Raw genomic sequence first — 19,386 nt, forward strand, 5'->3', positions numbered from 1 at the left:
AGATCTTCACTTTACTGCAATCACCCCAAAGAATCCCAGACAGCCAAACAAGCAGCTTCCCCACCATGGGCTTTGTTCTTAACCGACAGCAGGCAAAGGGAATAGAGAGAGGCGGTGGTGAGGCTGCCTTTTTCGGGGAGAGCAGGAGCTTCGCCAACCACGGAAGGGTGCCCCGGGGTTGGGAAATAAAGTGCCAGCCCGGGGCTGGGAAATAAAGTGCCAGCCCGGGGCTGGGAAATAAAGTGCCAGCCCGCGCTCCAGCAGAGGCGGTAAAACACACACACACACAAACACACACACAAATTACAATAAAAAATTACTTACAAATTAAATTACAATAATTTTGAATTCCTCCCCCCTCCCTCCGTCCAACCCACATACCATTTCCAGCTATGTCACAGAGGATTTCAACTCTCCTCTTGTCCGCCTGCCATGATGAAAATGTAAAAAATGTAAAAAGAAAAAAGCAAGAGCAGCTGCTGCCAGAGCAAGAGGCAAGAGAACCACGTGCCTCCTTTGCATAAGGAATTTTTCTCCTTTTAACCCTTGCTTAACTCTGCTCAAGTGATCATAATGATAGTCTAAAGGAGGCCCATGGTTCTCTCGCCTCCCCCTGTAGTTAATCACTAATCAGAGTCATCCACTGTGACTCTGGCAGCAACTACCTCTGCCTTTTTCCTTTTAATTTTTCTTTTCTTTTCATCATGACAGTGGTGAGGCCCTGCCTCTCCTGCCTCCCCTGACTGCACGTCCCTGGAAAACAACCTTTCCCCACTCACCCCAAGCAGTGGTGGCAACGAGGCTGGGCCTAAAGTAAGATCCAGACTTAACTTCAGACTAGCGTCACAGCTGCCATTCAAAAAAGCCACCTCACATAATTAAAGGCACAGAAACCTTTGTGGAATGGTATGATTGCCCTTCTGGCTCAGCACTCCCCAGTGTCTATCATGTACTGCTTACCTTCAGGCCACGTTCTCTCTCTGTTGACAGGCCGCTTTGGCCTACCTGAGATTGTTTCCGATTGCACAAGGTGTTTGTTCTTGTAGCAGCTTCAAAGAAGGCTCTTCCACAGGCTCTGTAGTCTCTAAAAATTGAAGCTTCTCAGCCTATCCTTCAACATCGAGGTGTTTGTAGCAGTGGATTGGGTAAAATGTGGTGAAGCTCACTTAACAACGCTTTTGCTTAGCAACCAAAATTTTCAGGTCAATTGTAGTCATAAGTCAAGGACTATCTCTGCCTTCCTCTGCATGCCCTAGTAAACTCCTCCTTTCTGGCAATTTTCCTCTCTTTAGAGGCACCAAAATAATCCAGGCAATGTAAGGTTTCCTGCTGCAGCAGGGGATCGGACTAGATGACCTCTGAGTAGCTTTCTAGCCCTAAATTACTGTGCTGTTTTTTCTTTCTTTCTTTCTTTCTTTCTTTCTTTCTTTCTTTCTTTCTTTCTTTCTTTCTTTCTTTCTTTCTTTCTTTCTTTCTTTCTTTCTTTCTTTCTTTCTCACTTCCCTCTGTGGGAAGCAAACTGCCTCTTCCCCCCAAAAAAATAACTGCTGAATGTTGCTTTGCAAATCTGAGCAGCTGTTTAATTTAAAGCACGACTCAAAAGTTTGCAGCTTTAAGACTTGTGGACTTCAACTCCCAGAATTCCACAGCCAGGCATGCTCAGTTCCGATTTAAAATGACAGCATTTGTTTTTCTCCTTTGCTGAAAGGAAAAAAAACTTTCCCAGCAGAAAAGTGAGCTTCCTTCCTTCTTTCTTTCTCTTTCGTCCTCCCTCCCTCCCTCCCTCCCTCCCTCCCTCCCTCCCTCCCTCCCTCCCTCCCTCTCTCTCATGTTTTAAAGCTTTTTTTTCCCCTTGCCTGAACCGGCAGGGGGAAAAAAAACCTTTTAAAAAAAAGCTTCTGACAAAGCACTACCTCTTCTGGCATACCAGACCGTATAGGGAGGAACCCACCTCTGGTGTAGGGTGATTCCAGCTATAACAGGAAAGAAAATGCCCCTGAGGGACAGGAAGAAGAGCTACTACCAAGACTATGAGCAGATAGAAGAAATTTGAGTCTAGTGTAGAACTGTAACTATAGAACTAGAAAACATTTCAGAAGACTCTCCCTATTTTTCACAAAGATAAATGTAGGAGAAGGGGGAAGCACATTCAGACTTATAAGAGTCTGTTACTGTATGTCTACAAATTAATATTGGCCTGCATGATTTTGGTTTCCTAGTCTGGTCTATGTTCAATGGCTGACACAGGCAGATGGGTGCTCTTCCACTTTATTTCCTTGTGGGTACTATTCCCAGAAACTCAATACATCTGGAGGGGGGGGAGTACTCCATTTAGCATAAAGAATTATTAGCAATGAAATCTGCCTTTGAAACCTGGTGCCATATGCTGGAGAGTAAAAAAACCCACATAACTACCTACCAGAATCTTGAGCATCTTTAGAAAATAGGAAATTGAATCAAAGGCAAATTTGGTGGTTGCTCTTCTCCCATTTTAATTTTAAATTACATACATTGCAAGAAGCCAAAAACAAACATACCAATGCCCTCTCCAGGAATCCAGAATTTGAATGTTTCAACACCGACTTGCCAGTTTTATGCTTCCAGAAAAATATGCTGCTATCAATTACAGGAACAGCAACTTCAAGACAGCCATCAGAAGGAAATTGAGGCCACACCTGGCAAATATCGGACATTGGACTGGAACACATTACAATTCTAAGGCCTTATTTTTTGCCATTGTAATACATATTTCTTAATTCTATTCCATACTTTAACATAATTATTTTGAAATAACATATTGATATATTAGTCATGTAACACATAGATATTTTACTTTGTTCTCAATTAATTCTTTTTGAACTTTCACCCTCATGTTTTTTAACATCTTCATTTTCTCATTTTATTCCAATTGTCAGCAGCACTTCATTCAGTAATCAGGAAAGAAAACCACTGGACTCCATTTGTATTGAAATCAAGTGTACTTTTACTAATCATAAATGAACAGTTGCAAAGCTAAGCTAAGTCTGCTTAATTAGGCGCGAAAGCGAATAATATATTGTATAATTCATTCCCCTCCCCTTGGCATTCCCGTGCACAGTCCAATCATAATTCTCCCAAATGTCAGGTGTGAGATAACTTGGAAAGGCATCACCAGGATGGAATGCTGGACCGTTGGCCTTGGCGGGAAACACTCCTCCTCCACATGCGCAGTAAGGTGGTCAGTTCAGTGTCTAGAAACTTCCTCCAGCACAACAATGATTCCCCTCCCAAATACCATGCCCCCCCTCCCCGTTTCAATGGCAGCTGAAGCAGTAGCAAAGCAGAGGCTGACATCTGGCCCTCCTCCAGAAAAAGGCAGTCAGACCTGCAGAAACGATAAAGCACAAACAAACAGACGAACAACAAGACACAAAAAGGGGAGAGGAAGAGAGAAAAGAGAGAAATTTTTTTTAGGAAACTGGCCAAATCAGGGCTTGTCAGGATAAGTAGAATAGAACTTGCAGAGTAACTGAGGGGCCCGAACATGGGACCCGTCAACCCATTCGGCGTGAGGGGGGGGGAAATGCTTCCAAGCCACCAGGTACTGGACACGGTTCCGGCGTTTACGAGAGTCCAAAATTTCGCGAACCTCGAAATGTTGTTCACCGTCAATCAAAAGCGGAACGGGTGGTGGAGGAAGAGGCGGACGCAACGATGAAGTGGGGGTGGAGCGGTCTGAGCCAATTTTACACGGCAATTCACGGCGCGATGGCCTTCCTTTCCACAGCGGAAGCACGTGAAAGGCTTGGTTTTGCCAGTGAAACCCCCTTTTCCCTCACTCCTAGGGCGGAGGGGGGCTTTTGGAGCTGCTGGGGGGGGATTTCTCTGCCTCTCCCTCCTTCGTGCATTGAAGCCTGGCTAAATCCAACTCAACATCTGCCGCGTGTTCATACCAAGCAGTTACACGGCGGGGAATGCGTCTGTTTATGCACTGTTGGTATATTTTTTCATTCAATCCCTCAGTGAATTGATCCAGCAAAGCGTCTTCCGACCACCCCCTCATATAGGCTGACAACTGTTGAAATTCCTGGACATAATCTGGCACCGATTTATCCCCCTGTTTCAGAGCCATAAATTTCAGGCGCCCGTGTCTCTCGGTCAATGGGTCATCAAACCTCCTCTTCATGGCTGCCATAAAGTCATTAAAATTCCTCAGGAGAGGGGAATTGCATTTGTGTAGGCCCACCATCCATTCGGCTGCCTTGTTCTCTAAGGACATCAACACCATCCTCACTTTCATCTCATCTGTCTCTAAATCAGGTCCATAGATTTCCATATAATTCCAGACCTGAATTATAAAAAGCCCAAGACTTTTAGGGTCTCCATATTTTATGGTTAAGGGAGGGACTTTTGCCATTTGGCGTCGCCTGGGGGCCCCCCTGCTCTTTGAGCGGCCCTAGCTGGAGGGGGAGAGGCTGGTTCTGGGTTTTCTTGCACCCAACCCCCCTCGGCTTCTTCACCCTCCCTTAAACTATGCATTGAGTACCTTTGCTCAAGATCTTCTGCCGGCTTCCTTTCCACTGCTCTCTCACGGCTTCTGCGTTTAGTCCAAGCTTCTTCGAGAAGTCTCATGGCGTGGGAAAGCTTGTAATCCTCTTCCCCAGAGTCACCCCAATCCGCTGACCTTTTCTTTGGTCTCCTTCTCATGACTCCAGCATCCAATTCCTCAGACTCCTCTTTTTGTCCCACACTCAAAGTCCATCTGGGATGAACAGCAGGCTCTTCCACTCTTAGTCCCGCCAGCCTTTCGGTCAAAGATGGTCCTGCCGTTGCCCCCTCTTCTTCCTCTTGGTCACTCACATGCAAAGACATTTCTTTTCTTCTTGTGAGGGCACCCCCCTCGGTAGGTTTTAGCTCCGGGATGGGTGAAAAATGAGACTTAGCTTATTGTCAGCAGCACTTCATTCAGTAATCAGGAAAGAAAACCACTGGACTCCATTTGTATTGAAATCAAGTGTACTTTTACTAATCATAAATGAACAGTTGCAAAGCTAAGCTAAGTCTGCTTAATTAGGCGCAAAAGCGAATAATATATTGTATAATTCATTCCCCTCCCCTTGGCATTCCCGTGCACAGTCCAATCATAATTCTCCCAAATGTCAGGTGTGAGATAACTTGGAAAGGCATCACCAGGATGGAATGCTGGACCGTTGGCCTTGGCGGGAAACACTCCTCCTCCACATGCGCAGTAAGGTGGTCAGTTCAGTGTCTAGAAACTTCCTCCAGCACAACAATGATTCCCCTCCCAAATACCATGCCCCCCTCCCCGTTTCAATGGCAGCCGAAGCAGTAGCAAAGCAGAGGCTGACACCAACCAGCACATCAAAATCATTTATTCCTATTCCTTCCATTAAGATTTTCCAAAATTAAACCAGGTTATAAGAAAATGTCCTTAATTTATGTACTTCTTTTTTCACATCAGCTGTTTTCTCATCATGTCCCTTGTCTATGTTCAAAACTTTAAGGGCCACAATGGATAACAGTGTGAAAGCAGGCATCCTTGTCTTGTTCCTTTTTTTAATTTCATGAGGTTTAGTCAATTCCTGTTAATTATAGTTTGTGCCCTTTTAAGTACTTACTGATTTCACCAGTAGAGTAATTTCCCCAAATCCATATGGTCAAAGGTCAATTTAGCCATCTCATCAAGTTCACCAGTCTTTATATTTGTTTACTTTTTATTTTTATTTTTTTAAAAAATTAAACAAATCTGCAGATAATAGTAAATTGGGTGCAATGTGTAATACCCTAAAAGACAGAAATGCAATTCACAGACTACTGACTGGTTGAAAAAGTAGAATGAATAATATACATAAGCAATGTGGTCTGACTCAAAGAAGACAAATGCAAGTTGAGGTACTTGAAGTATAGTACCCAACTTATGGGAAGGCTAGTTCTTTTTTATTATGCTATCAAAATTTACTATAACTGCTTTCCTTATTTTAAACCTTAATGTTTTTCAACTTGCCAATTTGAACTGGAGGGAGGGAAAGGGGAATTAGAATGCTGGGAATGTGTGCATGGATCATGAGAGTCTGGCAACCATCAAGGTCACCATTGCAGGTGCTTGAGAAAGAGATGGACTGTTCCCATAACAAAGGGATGTCTCATAATTGGACAATGTGATCATCCAAGGGTGGGGAGAAAAGGAAGCTATTGTTTAACTAGGCAAGCATTTGTGCGGGAAAACCAGAGCTAGTTTTGATTCTTCCAAAATGTTATATCCAATAATGTTTTACTTTTGAGAATGTAAAACTCCCAAGAGTGTTTCCTTATTTTGGGTTCACTAGGCAGACAGTTGACATATGCATTGTGAGGACTCCATATTGACTATTGTGGCCTATTCTGCATAACTTAAAGGACTAGAGAAACTAGAATAAAGAACGGCAATGGGTTCCATAGGATTAGAAACAGAATCCTGTGAAGGAATTAAATGAATTGTATATATTTGGCCTTAGTAAAACATCTATGTTAGCTTAAGTATCTCAAGAGATCTTACATAGATAGTAAATAGCTATTCTTCATCCTCCCAGAATGGCAAGAGCAGTCTATATGTTAATAGTTGGGCAAACATACATACGTTTGGTTCTTTGTCAGTAGGGTAAAAATAATTTGAGCATTTTAAAATTTCTGTTTTTATCCATCTAGGGTATCTTTAACCAGTTCCAGTGCAGCAATGACAAAGTGTTACCTTCTGATGCTCTTCGTAGTGCTCTTGCAAAGACCTTTCAAGATGAGCAGCGTTTCCAGCTGGGCATTATGGATGATGCTGCAGAATGCTTTGTGAGTATAAAAGTGGTAGAAAACTGATGAATCCTAAAAAACAACTGTGCATTTTGCTAAATTAGTAAAAGCTATAGTGTTTGAGGAAGCAACGGTGAAGCTCCTCCCCCCAAAAACCAAACTTTTTTTTTTTACTAATCATATTGGTATATTTTCCTTGTTCTCTTTTTCTTTGTTTTCTTTTTCCTTGGTTATTTTATTGTTCCATTTTACTTTCATTTTGTTTAATCTTCCTTTTTATTTTTTTGGAATTTTTTGGGTTGTGAGCTGCCTAGAGAAGCGCCATGGCGAGATAAGCAGCAAGCAACAAATAACAATAACACACACACACACACCAGTGAGGCACTACCTTGATGTGATTGTGGGGCTTGTGTGCTCTGAGGAAGATGAGAGCTATGCCAGAGATTCAGCCATACTAGATGTTCTTATCAAAGGAGTCAGACAAAGAGTGTCTCTCCCATAAAAAATCTGGTGAGACGTAAATTACAGAAATCTATAACCAGCTTGGTTGCCCAGATTAACTAGGATTACACTAGATGTTGGAGTTCCTGGACATCTGATGAAAAATAGGCCTCAGGACTCTTGGTTGAGCAACCAGAGCCAACAGCTGCAGAACTAAGAAAATACGTTTTCCCATCACAAATACACAGTGATTGAAAACTAAGAAATAATGATCTGTTATTACAAGAAGAGGATATTTCAAACAAATGCACCAGTTCTGGAAAGAACAATATCCAGAATCAGAAATAACAAAATGGAGGCTAGCAGATCAACATTGATTTATAATACAAAATAAATTTTTCACAGAAACAGAGTTGGAAGAACTGCAAAGGTCTACCCAGGGCAGAGAAATCAAAGCCTTGCCGGAAGTAACTCAGACTGCAGAGACAAACCAGGGGGAGTTGGAGTAGAGGAACCCAGTAGAGATATAGAATTATTTTCATTTGAAAATAATTGGCATTCTCTGCCTCATCATTGAGGTTCTCTGCCTCAGAAAAAACAAAGCCCTCTAACTAAAGCAGTGGAAGAACTGAAACAAAAAATAACTGAGTATCTAGAACAGCACAAAAACATCACAATAAGGCTGCTTGCTTTGAAGCTTTGTCCAAAGAAAAAGCAAGCATAAACATTAACAGATGCAAACACTGAAATATCAAATACAAGGACAACATCACTGCAAGAAACAGTCCAACTAATGTACAGCACAGCTGCAGTATAGGGGAATATCTGGGTTGAAAACCAAACAATAAACCACCAAAATAGAAGATCAGACTGGAAAATGAGATTGGCAAGCTGAAATCTGATGCAAGCAAACTACAACAGAGGAAAGAAAGAAGCTGATGATAGACTACCTGTGCTGCAAAAGAGAAGATGGCAAGGAAGTAACAGGCAGTAGAGAGAAAGCAGAGCTGCTTAATTTACTCTCTGTATCATTCTTCACACAAAAAGAAACTATAACCCAACCTACCAAAAACATAACTGTAGAAGAAGGACTTTTAATAAAAATTAAAATAAGCAAGAAAATGGTAAGAGAACACCTCTCTGATCTTGATAAATATAAATCACCTGCCAGATTACATCCCAGAGTTCTGAAGGAGCTGGCAGACGTTATCTCCGAACCATTGTATCATATTTTTCAAAAATTCTGGAGCACCGAGGAACTATCCAAGGATTGGAAATAAGCTTGTGGTTTCCATCTTCAAAAAACGAAAAGAAAAAAAGAAACAGACCCAGGAAACTATAGGCCGGGGGTGTTAAACTCAAGGAAGGAAATAGCAAAGGATTGGCCCATGGTGCCTCTGGCAGCCAAACCCATTTGGCAGCCAAAGCTGTTTTCAGCCTAGACGGCTTCCTGTAGCACTTTGCTGGCCAAAACAGGGCCCGTTTTGGCCTGCAGGTTGCTGCAGAAGGCATATGACCCTTCTCCGTCCCTTCCCCAGCCGGCCCGTGGAAGAGAAATACAATGCTGATCCGGCCCTCAAAGAAATCCAGTTTGACACCCCTGATATAGACCAATCAGCCTAATATCAATACCTGGGAAGATGTTGGAAAAGATAATCAAAAAACAGATCTGCGAACATCAAGAAACAAATGAAGTTTGAGAAGTACTAGAAGTTAATATGGATTGTTAAAAACAGATAATGCCAAACCAATCTTATTTCATTCTTTGATAAAGTGACTAAATTAGTAGACCAGTGAAATGCTATGGATATAACATACAGTAGTGGCCCAAATTGTGGAAACCTTTTGGGAAAAGTGTATTTTTGAGGTTTCATGGCTAATAACACCACTTTTTGGGGAGTAGTATCATAAAATTATATTTCAATGGAAAGATAATTTAATCAAGAATGTAATGCAACAAAGTTTGTTCTATTATCTGTATTCTATGAAAAGTTATATCGAAATAACCAGAAAAAGGAAGCACAACTTGCTTAGGTTGATATCAGGTTGCTTTCCTTCATTTCCTTCACATTATAACAGCTGCAGAACTAAAAGGTTTGATTCACTCCATGGAAAGACATTGTAAGGTTGTAATTCATGATAAAGGTTACCCAGCTAAGTATTAACTGACATGGTGATAATTTTTGTATATCTCATTTTTTATATGTGTCATTTTTCTACTTTATAACTGCTATTCTAATAGCAAATCCTTGATAAAAGTTAATGCATTATATTCTTGATTTCCACAATTTTGGCCACTACTATACTTATATTTCAGTAATTTGACAAAGTAAACCACAGCTTACTTCTTAGTAAACTAGAAAAATGTGGGATTGACAGCATCACTACCAGATGGATATGTAAGTGGCTGACAAACTGTACTCAACAAGTAGTCCTAACCAGATGGATTTGTAAGTGGCTGACAAACTGTACTCAACAAGTAGTCCTTAACGGTACTACATCTACATGGAGGGAAGTAAGAAGTGGGGTACCACAAGGTTCCATCTTAGGCCTAGTACTTAGTATCTTCATAAATGACTTGGGCGAGGGAATAGAAGGGGAACTCATCAAATTTGCAGATGATACCAAGCTAGGAAGAATTGCCATCATCCCACAAGACAAGCTCAGGATCCAAACTTGAACACTGGGCTCTATCCAATTAATGTGGAGAAAAGCAAGGTTTTACACTTAGACAGGTACAAGTACAGAATAGGCAAAACCTGGCTCAAAAGGAGTAACTGTGAGAGAGACTTGGACGATCACTTAAATATGAGCCAGCAGTGTGCGGCAGCAGCCAAAAAACCTAATATAATATTTGGTTACGTAAACATAGGCATAGAATCAAAATCATGTGAAATATTAGTACTGCTTTATAAAACCTTAATAAGACCATTCCTGGAATACTGCATCCAGTTTTTGTCACGACATTACAAAAAAGATGTTGAGACTTGGGAAAAAGTTCAGAGAAGAACAACGAGGATGATTAAAGGCCTGGAGACTAAAACATGAAGAATGGTTGTAGGAACTGGGTATGGCTAGTCTAGAGAAAAGAAGGACTAGGGATGACTTTGATAGCAGTGTTCCAGGATCTGAGGGGCTGACACAAAGAAGAGGTACTTTTCCAAAGCACCAGAAGGCAATACAAAAAGCCAATGGATGGAACTAATCAAGGAGGGAAGCAACCTGGAATTAAGAAGAAACTTCCTAACAGTAAGAAAAATTAACTAGTGGAACAACTTGCCTTCATTACTGGAAATGTTTAAGAAAAGATTGGATAGCCACTTGTCTCAAATTTTATAGGGACTCCTGCTTGAGCAGGGTGTTGGACTAGATTCTAGAAGACCTCCAAAATACCTTCCAGCTCTATTCTGATTGATTTGATTATCTCTCATATTTTGAGTTTTTTTATCACTTTATAATATGAGTCTATACTTGCAGACAGGTAGTTCTGAACAATTAGTAGTTATGACCAGTCCTCAAGGTTCTGGCTGTCCAGGACCCATGTAGTCACATTATTATGATCTAAGTGCTTGACAACTGGCTTGCACTTACAACCAGTTGCAATACTCCACAATCATATGATCCCCATATGCAACCTTGTGTGCCAGTTTTCTCTGAAAGTCAGTGGGAAGCCTTCAGGAAAGGTCACAAGTAATTACTACAACTCTCACCCAGCATGTACCCTCCTCAAATTTATTTATGCTTCCCTCGCATAACCCCATACACCAATTCACACCCTTCTGAATCTTCCCTGTATTTCCCTCACATTCTCACACACTCTTCTTGAGTTTCATTGTGCCTCCCACATATACTCATGTACCCCATTGCTCCTCTGCATGCCCTCTTTGTATCTTGCCACATCTCCCGCACCCACTTGTGCATTCCCTCACTCTCCTGGGCACCATCCCTGAGCCTTGCCAGTGCTTCCTTGCACCCTCTTGTGCCCCTTGCCACTTGCCAGCCACTAACCTTCCTGCTTGCAAGCCACCTGGGACTTGCAACTTGGTTGCAAGAGTAATTGGGTAGTGGGAAGCTAGTGGGATGTTGCCTTGCCTGACTGGGATTTGGTTAACAATGGCAAGAGGGACTGCAGAGCTTGTTCTCACACTTGATGATTACATCACTTAGCGAAAGAAATCCAGTCGCAATTGATGAGGACTATCTGTATTAAAAGAAAATGTCAGGGAACAAATACTACAAAATAGGTTGTGAAAATACATTTCATAATTCCCTAGGACGACTGTTTCCAATACTGTATTCCCTTATTACAAATATGATTATTGTGCTCTTAAAATGTCAAAACAAAGCCATTATTTTGTTTAATTTCAATGTCCTTAATTGTATATTATTCCCAGGGTCAGTAAATGTCAAGATAGTGTTTTAAGAGCTGACCAGCTGCTACAATGATGCAATGATGCACTGCCGTAATGATGGGAATGAGTCAGCAAGGTTTTCTGGCTATTACCCCTTTAGGAGCCTGTATAATAATAAGATGTCCTGTTAGGATGTCTCTCCCCCACCCATGTGTTCTTCCCTGCTGTAAAATTACCCACAGTAAATGCTGATTGTTTGACTTCTGCCTATAGTACATGTATGCATAGTAAATATTCTTTTGTAGATAAAACCACTATTTCCTACAATAGGAAATAGTTTTATTGTTATTGCTCCTGGGTTGTCTTATGTAATAAAGCTGTGCGCACTCTCACAGTAAAGCAACTTGAAGTCTTCAGCAATTGATGTATAATTTGACTATTTAGTTAAAACATTATATATATGCCAAACCTAATGAAATGTTAAAGCTTGACATAATGAATAATAAATATTTTATTCTACTTTCGTAGAAAGTTAATAAGTGTCTACTATATGAGCTGATGTCAAAAACTGTCACTTCTAGTTTTTAAATGAATTTTATAATGTTTAGAAGCAAATTTCATACAACTCTAAATGATAAATTTCAATTATTTTAAATATTAACCCTCATTTTCTTTTCCTGTTTTCCTGGATGTAGGAGAACCTCTTAATGAGGATTCATTTCCACATTGCAGATGAATCTAAAGAAGATATCTGCACTGCCCCACATTGTATTTCACATCAGAAATTTGCAATGACCTTGTTCGAACAGGTAAAAAAAAACAATTCCAAAAGTTATATTAATCCTGAAATGAAGAAATAGACTTGGAAATGAGCAAAATAATATTTTCTTCTGTTAATATCTAATCATCTATTTATTTGATTTAGTGTGTCTGTACCAGTTGTGGTGCTACTTCTGACCCATTGCCCTTCATCCAGATGGTGCATTATATTTCAACTACTTCACTCTGGTGAGTCTCAAACTTTTTGCAAAAAAAAAAAAAGTAAACCAGACAGGACATGCAAACAGACTAGCTAATTCTCCTTTATTGTAAGGCTACATTAACATAATCTTGTACAACTTTCCTGCTGTTTCATTTATAGCCTGAGAATTTATGAGTATGTTATTTCCCTGGAGCAAAAATCAAAGATTTTACTGAGAACCTTTCACAATAACCCCACAGATTACTACCCCTTTCTTCTCCTACACCAATGACACAATAATGAATCTAAAAACAATAATGAGATTATGAACAGCTAGGGAAGAAAGCTAAAGAATTAGGAGCACAAATGGAGGTTTCATCTATACGTCCAACAAAAGGCCAATATCCAATGAGGGAGCAAAGGATTTAGAAACGAACCATTGGTGTCGTTTCTAAATGCTAAACTGGTGTCGTCAAGAGAACTTTGGTTTCCTAGACCATAATCTGCATTGCCTACATGAAGGGCTACTGGCAAGGAATGGAGTGAACGTCACAAGAATTGGAAATAATATATTTGGAAAATGACTGGCTCATCTTAGGGCTTTAAACTAAAATTGAGGGAGGATGGAGGCAATCTTCAAAACCTTTAGAACCTAATTCCAAGCAAAAACCACTAGATAACTAATCATATAGAGTTAGGAGTAAATAGAAGAAGAAAAAAAGGAAAAACACAATTAAGTAGGAAATGATGGGAAGGATGAAAAACACATTTACAAAGTAGGAAATATAACAAATATACCCAAAAATATAAGACATAGTCCTCGACTTATGACCTAAATTGAGCCCAAAATGTCTGTTGTTAAATGAGACATCTTTTAAGTGAATTTTGCTCCATTTTACGATCTTACGGTTGTTAAGTGAATCTAGCTTCTCCGTTGGCTTTGTTTCTCAGAAGTTTGCAAAAGGGAATCACATGACCCTGGGATGCTGCAATGGTTATAAGTATGAATCAATCACCAGACATCTGAATTTTGATCATGTGACCATGGGGATGCTGCAAAGGATGTAATTGTGAAAAACTGACATAAGTCACTTTTTTCAATTCCATTGTAACTTTGAATGGTCACTAAATGAACTGTTGTAAATTGGCTATCTGTGCATCTCAGACCCACAAAAAACTTAAATGCCTATACACAAATGCTCAAAAGTTAGGGAACAAGCAGGGTGAACTTGGAGTACAAGTACATGAAGGTAAATATAGTATAGTTGCCATTACTGAAACGGTGGGATGAAACTCATGACTACAATGAACTGATGTAAGGATACAAACTATTCAAAAGGAATAGATCTAATAAAAGAGGAGCTGGAGTTGCATTATACATAAAAGTTCACTACATCTCTATAGAAATCCACAAAACCAAGGGTGAAAACCTCCTAGAATGCATATTGGTCAATATGAAAGGAAAAAAGAATGAATTGTTATAGGAGTATATTACAGACCACCCAATGAAGCAGAAGAAATAGATGAATGTTTTGCTAAACAACGAACATGTGTGTAGAAAACATACCACAGTAGTAATGGAAGACTTTAACTGCCTTGATATCAACTGGAAGATAAACTCGGCAGCTAGTGGGAGATCAAACAGATTCTTTAACAACCTAGCTGACAATTTTGTCATCCAAAAAATAGAACTAGAGGAAAAGCTATACCGAATCTAATTCTTACCAATAGAGAAGAAGTGATAGAGAGAGTTAAACTTTGGGCGAGAGTGACCATGTCATATTGGAATTCCCTATAATGCAAATACAATCAATAGAACATAATCCAGCCAGTGTCTTACATTTTAAAAGAGCTGCTTTTAACAAACTCAGAGAAGAGCCTAAGAAAAATTTCATGGATGAAAATCTTAAAGGGAAAAACAACTCGAGAAGCATGGGGAACACTGAAAAATATGATCATAAAAGCCTAGACGAACACAATACCACTAAAAAGAAAAACAAGAAATCTAAGAAGAAAGCACGGCTGATAAACTAAAAGACAAAAAAGACAAGTACAAAATATGGAAAGAGAAACATACTATTTTTCAGAGTATAAGATGCATCTTAGTTTTTTGGGAGGAAAATAGGGGGGGGGGGAGTTCTACCTACCAGATATTCATTTTTATTCCCATAACACCAGAAAAACAAGCAAACACAATAGTATAATAAAATGACACTTTTTGCCACTTTTTGTCTTTCCCCAGGTGGCCGGGAAAACTCTTAATAAGCTTAACTAGATGTCTGGGCACTCAGCCAAAAGCACTTCACACCTGTAAAAATGTAACAAAGCTCAATCAACAAACCAGCCCAACACTTGCCTGAAGGAATCCATGATAGGAATAATCTCTTCCTTGCCTTTAAATTAAAGGGATTATCCCCCCAAAAATAGAAATCACTAGTCACAGGAACTCTTTGCCTTGCCCTTGAGAGGATTATCTCCCAGAAATAGAAACTGGACAAAAGAAATACCTCTTAAGGCAGTCTTTAAATCTTTAGTTTCTCCCAGCTGGAACGAACCGGAAAATTAGTATGCTGCAGTAAAAATATTCAAAGATGTTTTTTCAGCCCTAATGAGTTGCTAACGAGTGAAGTGATCTTCCAATTCCCTACTTTGCCTAAACTGCTTCATTCATTCATTAGCACCTCATTAGGGCTAGAAAAAAGCTTCCAAAAAGCTACATTCGGAGTATAAGATGCATCCAATTTTTCAGCCTCTTTTCAGTCTTATACTCTCAGAAAAATATGGTAACTAAGGCAGAATATTAGCAGATAGCCCGAATCTGCAGATGAAGTCAGGAAACAAAGGCTCAGAATGAACAAAGACTTGCAACAAAAGTCAAAGATGCCAACTTGACGAAATTAAAGGCTGTGCATTCATCGTAGATTATACATCACAAATTTCAGCTCACAATTGAAAAGCCAACAGAATGACCAGGAGATATGTCAGGCATTAAAGTTCAATTTGCACTCCAATCTTGATTGATTGAGGCATATATTTTATTTAGGTGCGCATTTGTTGAACCTGTAAAATGAAATGCTGTTCTTTCACAACAGATCTCAAGAAGCAGCAACAGGTTTAGATATTGTTTATAAAGAAATATTTTTTTTCTTGTTTTATACTTTTAAAACATTTAAAGCAATCAGGCCATTTGCATGCTGGAAAGACGAGACAAACCGACACCTGATATGTTTGGAGAGCTGCTACAAAATGCCAGCACAATGGGAGACATGAGAAACTGTCCGGTTTGTATACATCATTTATATTTAGTAGAAGAAATAGCCCGAATGGGGGTGGGGGAGAATGCACTGAAAGCTGCTGTCAGGGTTCCTGAAAACCGCAACCCCAATGAAACTCCGAGACAGGAATTTTCTCAAAGCTCCCATTTATTAGAGTAGGCATATCTGGGAAAACCTGAATCTGAGAGTTTCGGATTTTCCCTCAGTAAATCAAAAGTCCAAACTCATCCCATCCACTCCTCAGTCCATCACACGGTCCAATACCAAACCATCCCAACTCGAGTACATCCCTCCAACCAGTCCTTCTCCAGATGCATGAATACCCTGACCTTGACCGTAAAGAAGAATGCTATTTTATCTAGCTACCCCCTTCTACCAAATCCTCCCTCCTGCTTTCCCAGGCACAAGAATGTGGCAGCAAGGAAGCATCTGTGTTAATATGCCTTCCAAAGCTGACAGTTGCTTTTGAGTTGAGAGGTTTTTAGTATGCAATTTGTCAGTACAGGTAATTTGCAAGTTACTCCCACAATGGAGTTCGAAATTTATGTTGTTAAGAGAGTTTGCCCCATTTTATAACTTTTCTCGCCACAGTTCTTAAGTGAATCATTGCATTTGTTAAGTTAGTAATGTTGTTAAGTGAAGCTGGCTTTTCAATTGACTTTGCTTGTCAGAAAGTCACAAAAGGGGATGATGTGACCCTGGGACACTGCAACCATCATAAATATGAGTCAGTTGCCAAGAGTCTGAATTTGATAACGTGACCATGGGGATGCTGCAATGGTCGTAAGTGTGAAAAATGCTCATAATAAGTCAAATGCTTTTTTCATGAACTGACTGAACTAAATGAACTGTTGTAAGTTGAGGACTACCTATATAGGTAGTCATTGACTTAGAACCACAGTTGGGACAAGAATTTCCATTGCTAAGCAAGATGGGTGTTAAGTGAGATACCCAATTTTACAATTACAGTTGTTAAGCAAATCATTGTAGTTGTTAAGAGAATCACTGACCTGTGCTAAAGTGACTGATCATGTGACAGAGTCGGTGCTGGGATGATCGTGAGGGTTGGTTTTAAGTCACTTTTTCCAATGACATTGTAACTTTGAACAGTCATTAAACAAATGGTTGTTAGTCAAGGACTATGTCAGGGGTGGGTTCCTGCCAGTTCTAACCTCTTCTATAGAAGAGGTTCCACAAATCTACAGTGCCAACCGGTTCCAGCTCCCTCCCAACACCCGTCCACACATCATCAAGATGAAGAGCGAGAGGAGGAATTCTGGGAGTTGAAGTCCACAAGTCTTAAAGCTGTCAGGTTTGAACACCCCTGGGGTTTTTTTTTCCCTAAAGGATTAGGGATGCAAGGGTCTTGTAACTTGACAGTTTTAAGACTTGTGTGCTTCAAATGCCAGAGTTTCTGAGCTAACATTTTGGTTGCTAAGCAAGGGTGTTGTTAAGTGAGTTTCACCACATTTTACAAGTTGGCCATGCCCACCCAGTCACATGGCTGGCAAGCCACTCATACCTGGTCACATGGCTGGCAAGCCACTCCCACAAAGCAGGCCACACCTACAGAAGAGGTTCTAAAAATTTTGAGACCCACCACTGGACTACGTGTATACTAAATAGATTTATCATTATATATTACTCTGAAGATTGAATTCACCCTGAAAATCCTTAGTCCAATTAAAAGAACATTTTTTTAGAAAGTGGTGCATTCTCTGACTTTTAAATGTATTGCAATCTCTTTCAATCTCTTTGTGCTGGAACAGCAGCTACAAAATGTTGCAGCTTGGCCAGGTTGAGATAGCTATTCAGAGAGGGTAGGACAAAGTCCCACTGCCCTTGACATGCAGATGGATCAGTGTGCAGAAAATATAAGGAGAGCAAGTTAACCTTTTAGGTATTTTCTTTTTGATGCAATCATGGAATTACACAATAGGCAGTTCAACAGAGCTGGAAACCAACCAGAACCAAACCAAAATGGGTAAAACTAAGTGATATTTATAAAAGTACTACAAATATTTCACTTCTATAGAGTAAATTACATAATGAAAACATACAAACTGATTAACTAAAACTTAGCTTAACTGTAATATGCATATGCTCTTAAAAGTCTTTAATTCAAAATTATCCTTTCCCTTACCATCGTTCTCTTTTAAATATTTTAATGAGGGGGTCTTTGATGCTCTCTGAACTTGTTGTTTTCTTACAGATATTTCATTACTAGCCAGTACTGATGATATTACCTAGTTTGGATAATGAAACATCTACAAAAAACAACCAAGCTCAGATAATACCAACTCTGAGTTACAAATATTCTTCTTTGTTAGAAACAGTTTAATACATGCACAATATTCCTTTTAACATTTAGTTACATTTGAAAATTTGTAATGTATTTTATTTTTTGTTAAATTTATTTGATAAAAGATATAGTTGACTTGAAATAAAATAAAGTACTACAATAGACTTTTATTACCTATCACACAATTAAATAAGGATTGCTGACTGCAGTGTTACAGATAAAGCAACAGGATGGATTTATATTTAGGAAAATGTGATAGTACTTACTATCATTCATTTGGTTTTCAGCCCCTATGTGTCATCACGATATAAATCTATCTTGCTGTAGGGCTATTTTAAGCGGGTTCCTCCTGTTTATACTCTAGGTCTGTGGTGGCAAACCTATGGCACACGTGCCACAGTTGGCACGCAGAGCCCTCTTTGTGGGCACGCATGCTGTTGCCCCAGTATAGACGAAACACTGCCAGACATGCAGCAAAACAAGCAATGAGCAGAATAGGGCTCTGATTAGTGGATGCAGTTTTGTTTCATGCCTCCCGTTTAAGTTGATAGACAACCAGGGTCCTGTTTGCAAATGGTCCCCACTCCTTTCCTTCTATTTCAAAAAACCCTCCCCACCCTTTTGCCTTTTTCACTCCCAATTCCCTCCGGTAGTCGTTTGCTTGCCTTCTTTCAAAAATTACAGATACACAAGCAAATAACCTGTGCATTGATGAGACCTAATTGCAAAGAACAGTGTGTGTGTGTGTGTGTGTGTGTGTGTGTGTGTGTGTGTGTGTGTGTAAGACTAGACTAGACCGCTCTCTATCTCTGCAGCAATAATGGATCCCTTGCTGCCCACCTCCTCGCCCTGTGTTTGGTCCCTTTGGTGTGTTCTTTTCCTGTGGCTCATATCACATGCAGAGTGCCTTTCAAATCAACCCCAGAATAATAGAAACGAGGAAAAGAACTCTCTAGCTTTGCCCTTCTTCGGTCCATCTCCCTCCCACTCTCCTGTGCCATGGCGATCCTTCACACTCACCCCACTTCCCTACCGTATTCCCATGAGGATCACTCTCCATCTCCTTTCGGGAGCCCACCTGATCTCCCTTCTAGGGCTAGATGAGCTCTGCTTATCCTCCCCTCCCCCCCCGCTCCCCACACCAGTGGAATCACCAGGTAAAGGGAGATGGGCTGACCTGGGATTTTGGCAGGATGTCCAGAAAAGGTCTGCCCTGTGGAGGGGGAGTGCGGCAGCACCCTGCAGATGCTGAGACCTTCTCTCACCAGAAGGACT

General features: G+C 40.2%; 1 protein-coding gene across 1 annotated transcript in view; it reads left to right on the forward strand.

Annotated features, from left to right (window-relative positions):
- USP54 (ubiquitin specific peptidase 54) overlaps positions 1–19,386 on the forward strand; it is a 108,978-nt gene that overhangs the window by 41,504 nt on the left and 48,088 nt on the right. Inside the window, 4 exon segments of the mRNA XM_032231577.1 lie at positions 6,685–6,819; positions 12,269–12,382; positions 12,499–12,581; positions 15,710–15,815. Coding sequence (XP_032087468.1) covers positions 6,685–6,819; positions 12,269–12,382; positions 12,499–12,581; positions 15,710–15,815 — 438 coding nt within the window.

This window comes from Thamnophis elegans, chromosome 15, assembly GCF_009769535.1.
Source record: "Thamnophis elegans isolate rThaEle1 chromosome 15, rThaEle1.pri, whole genome shotgun sequence".
NCBI classification, from domain to species: Eukaryota; Metazoa; Chordata; class Lepidosauria; order Squamata; family Colubridae; genus Thamnophis; species Thamnophis elegans.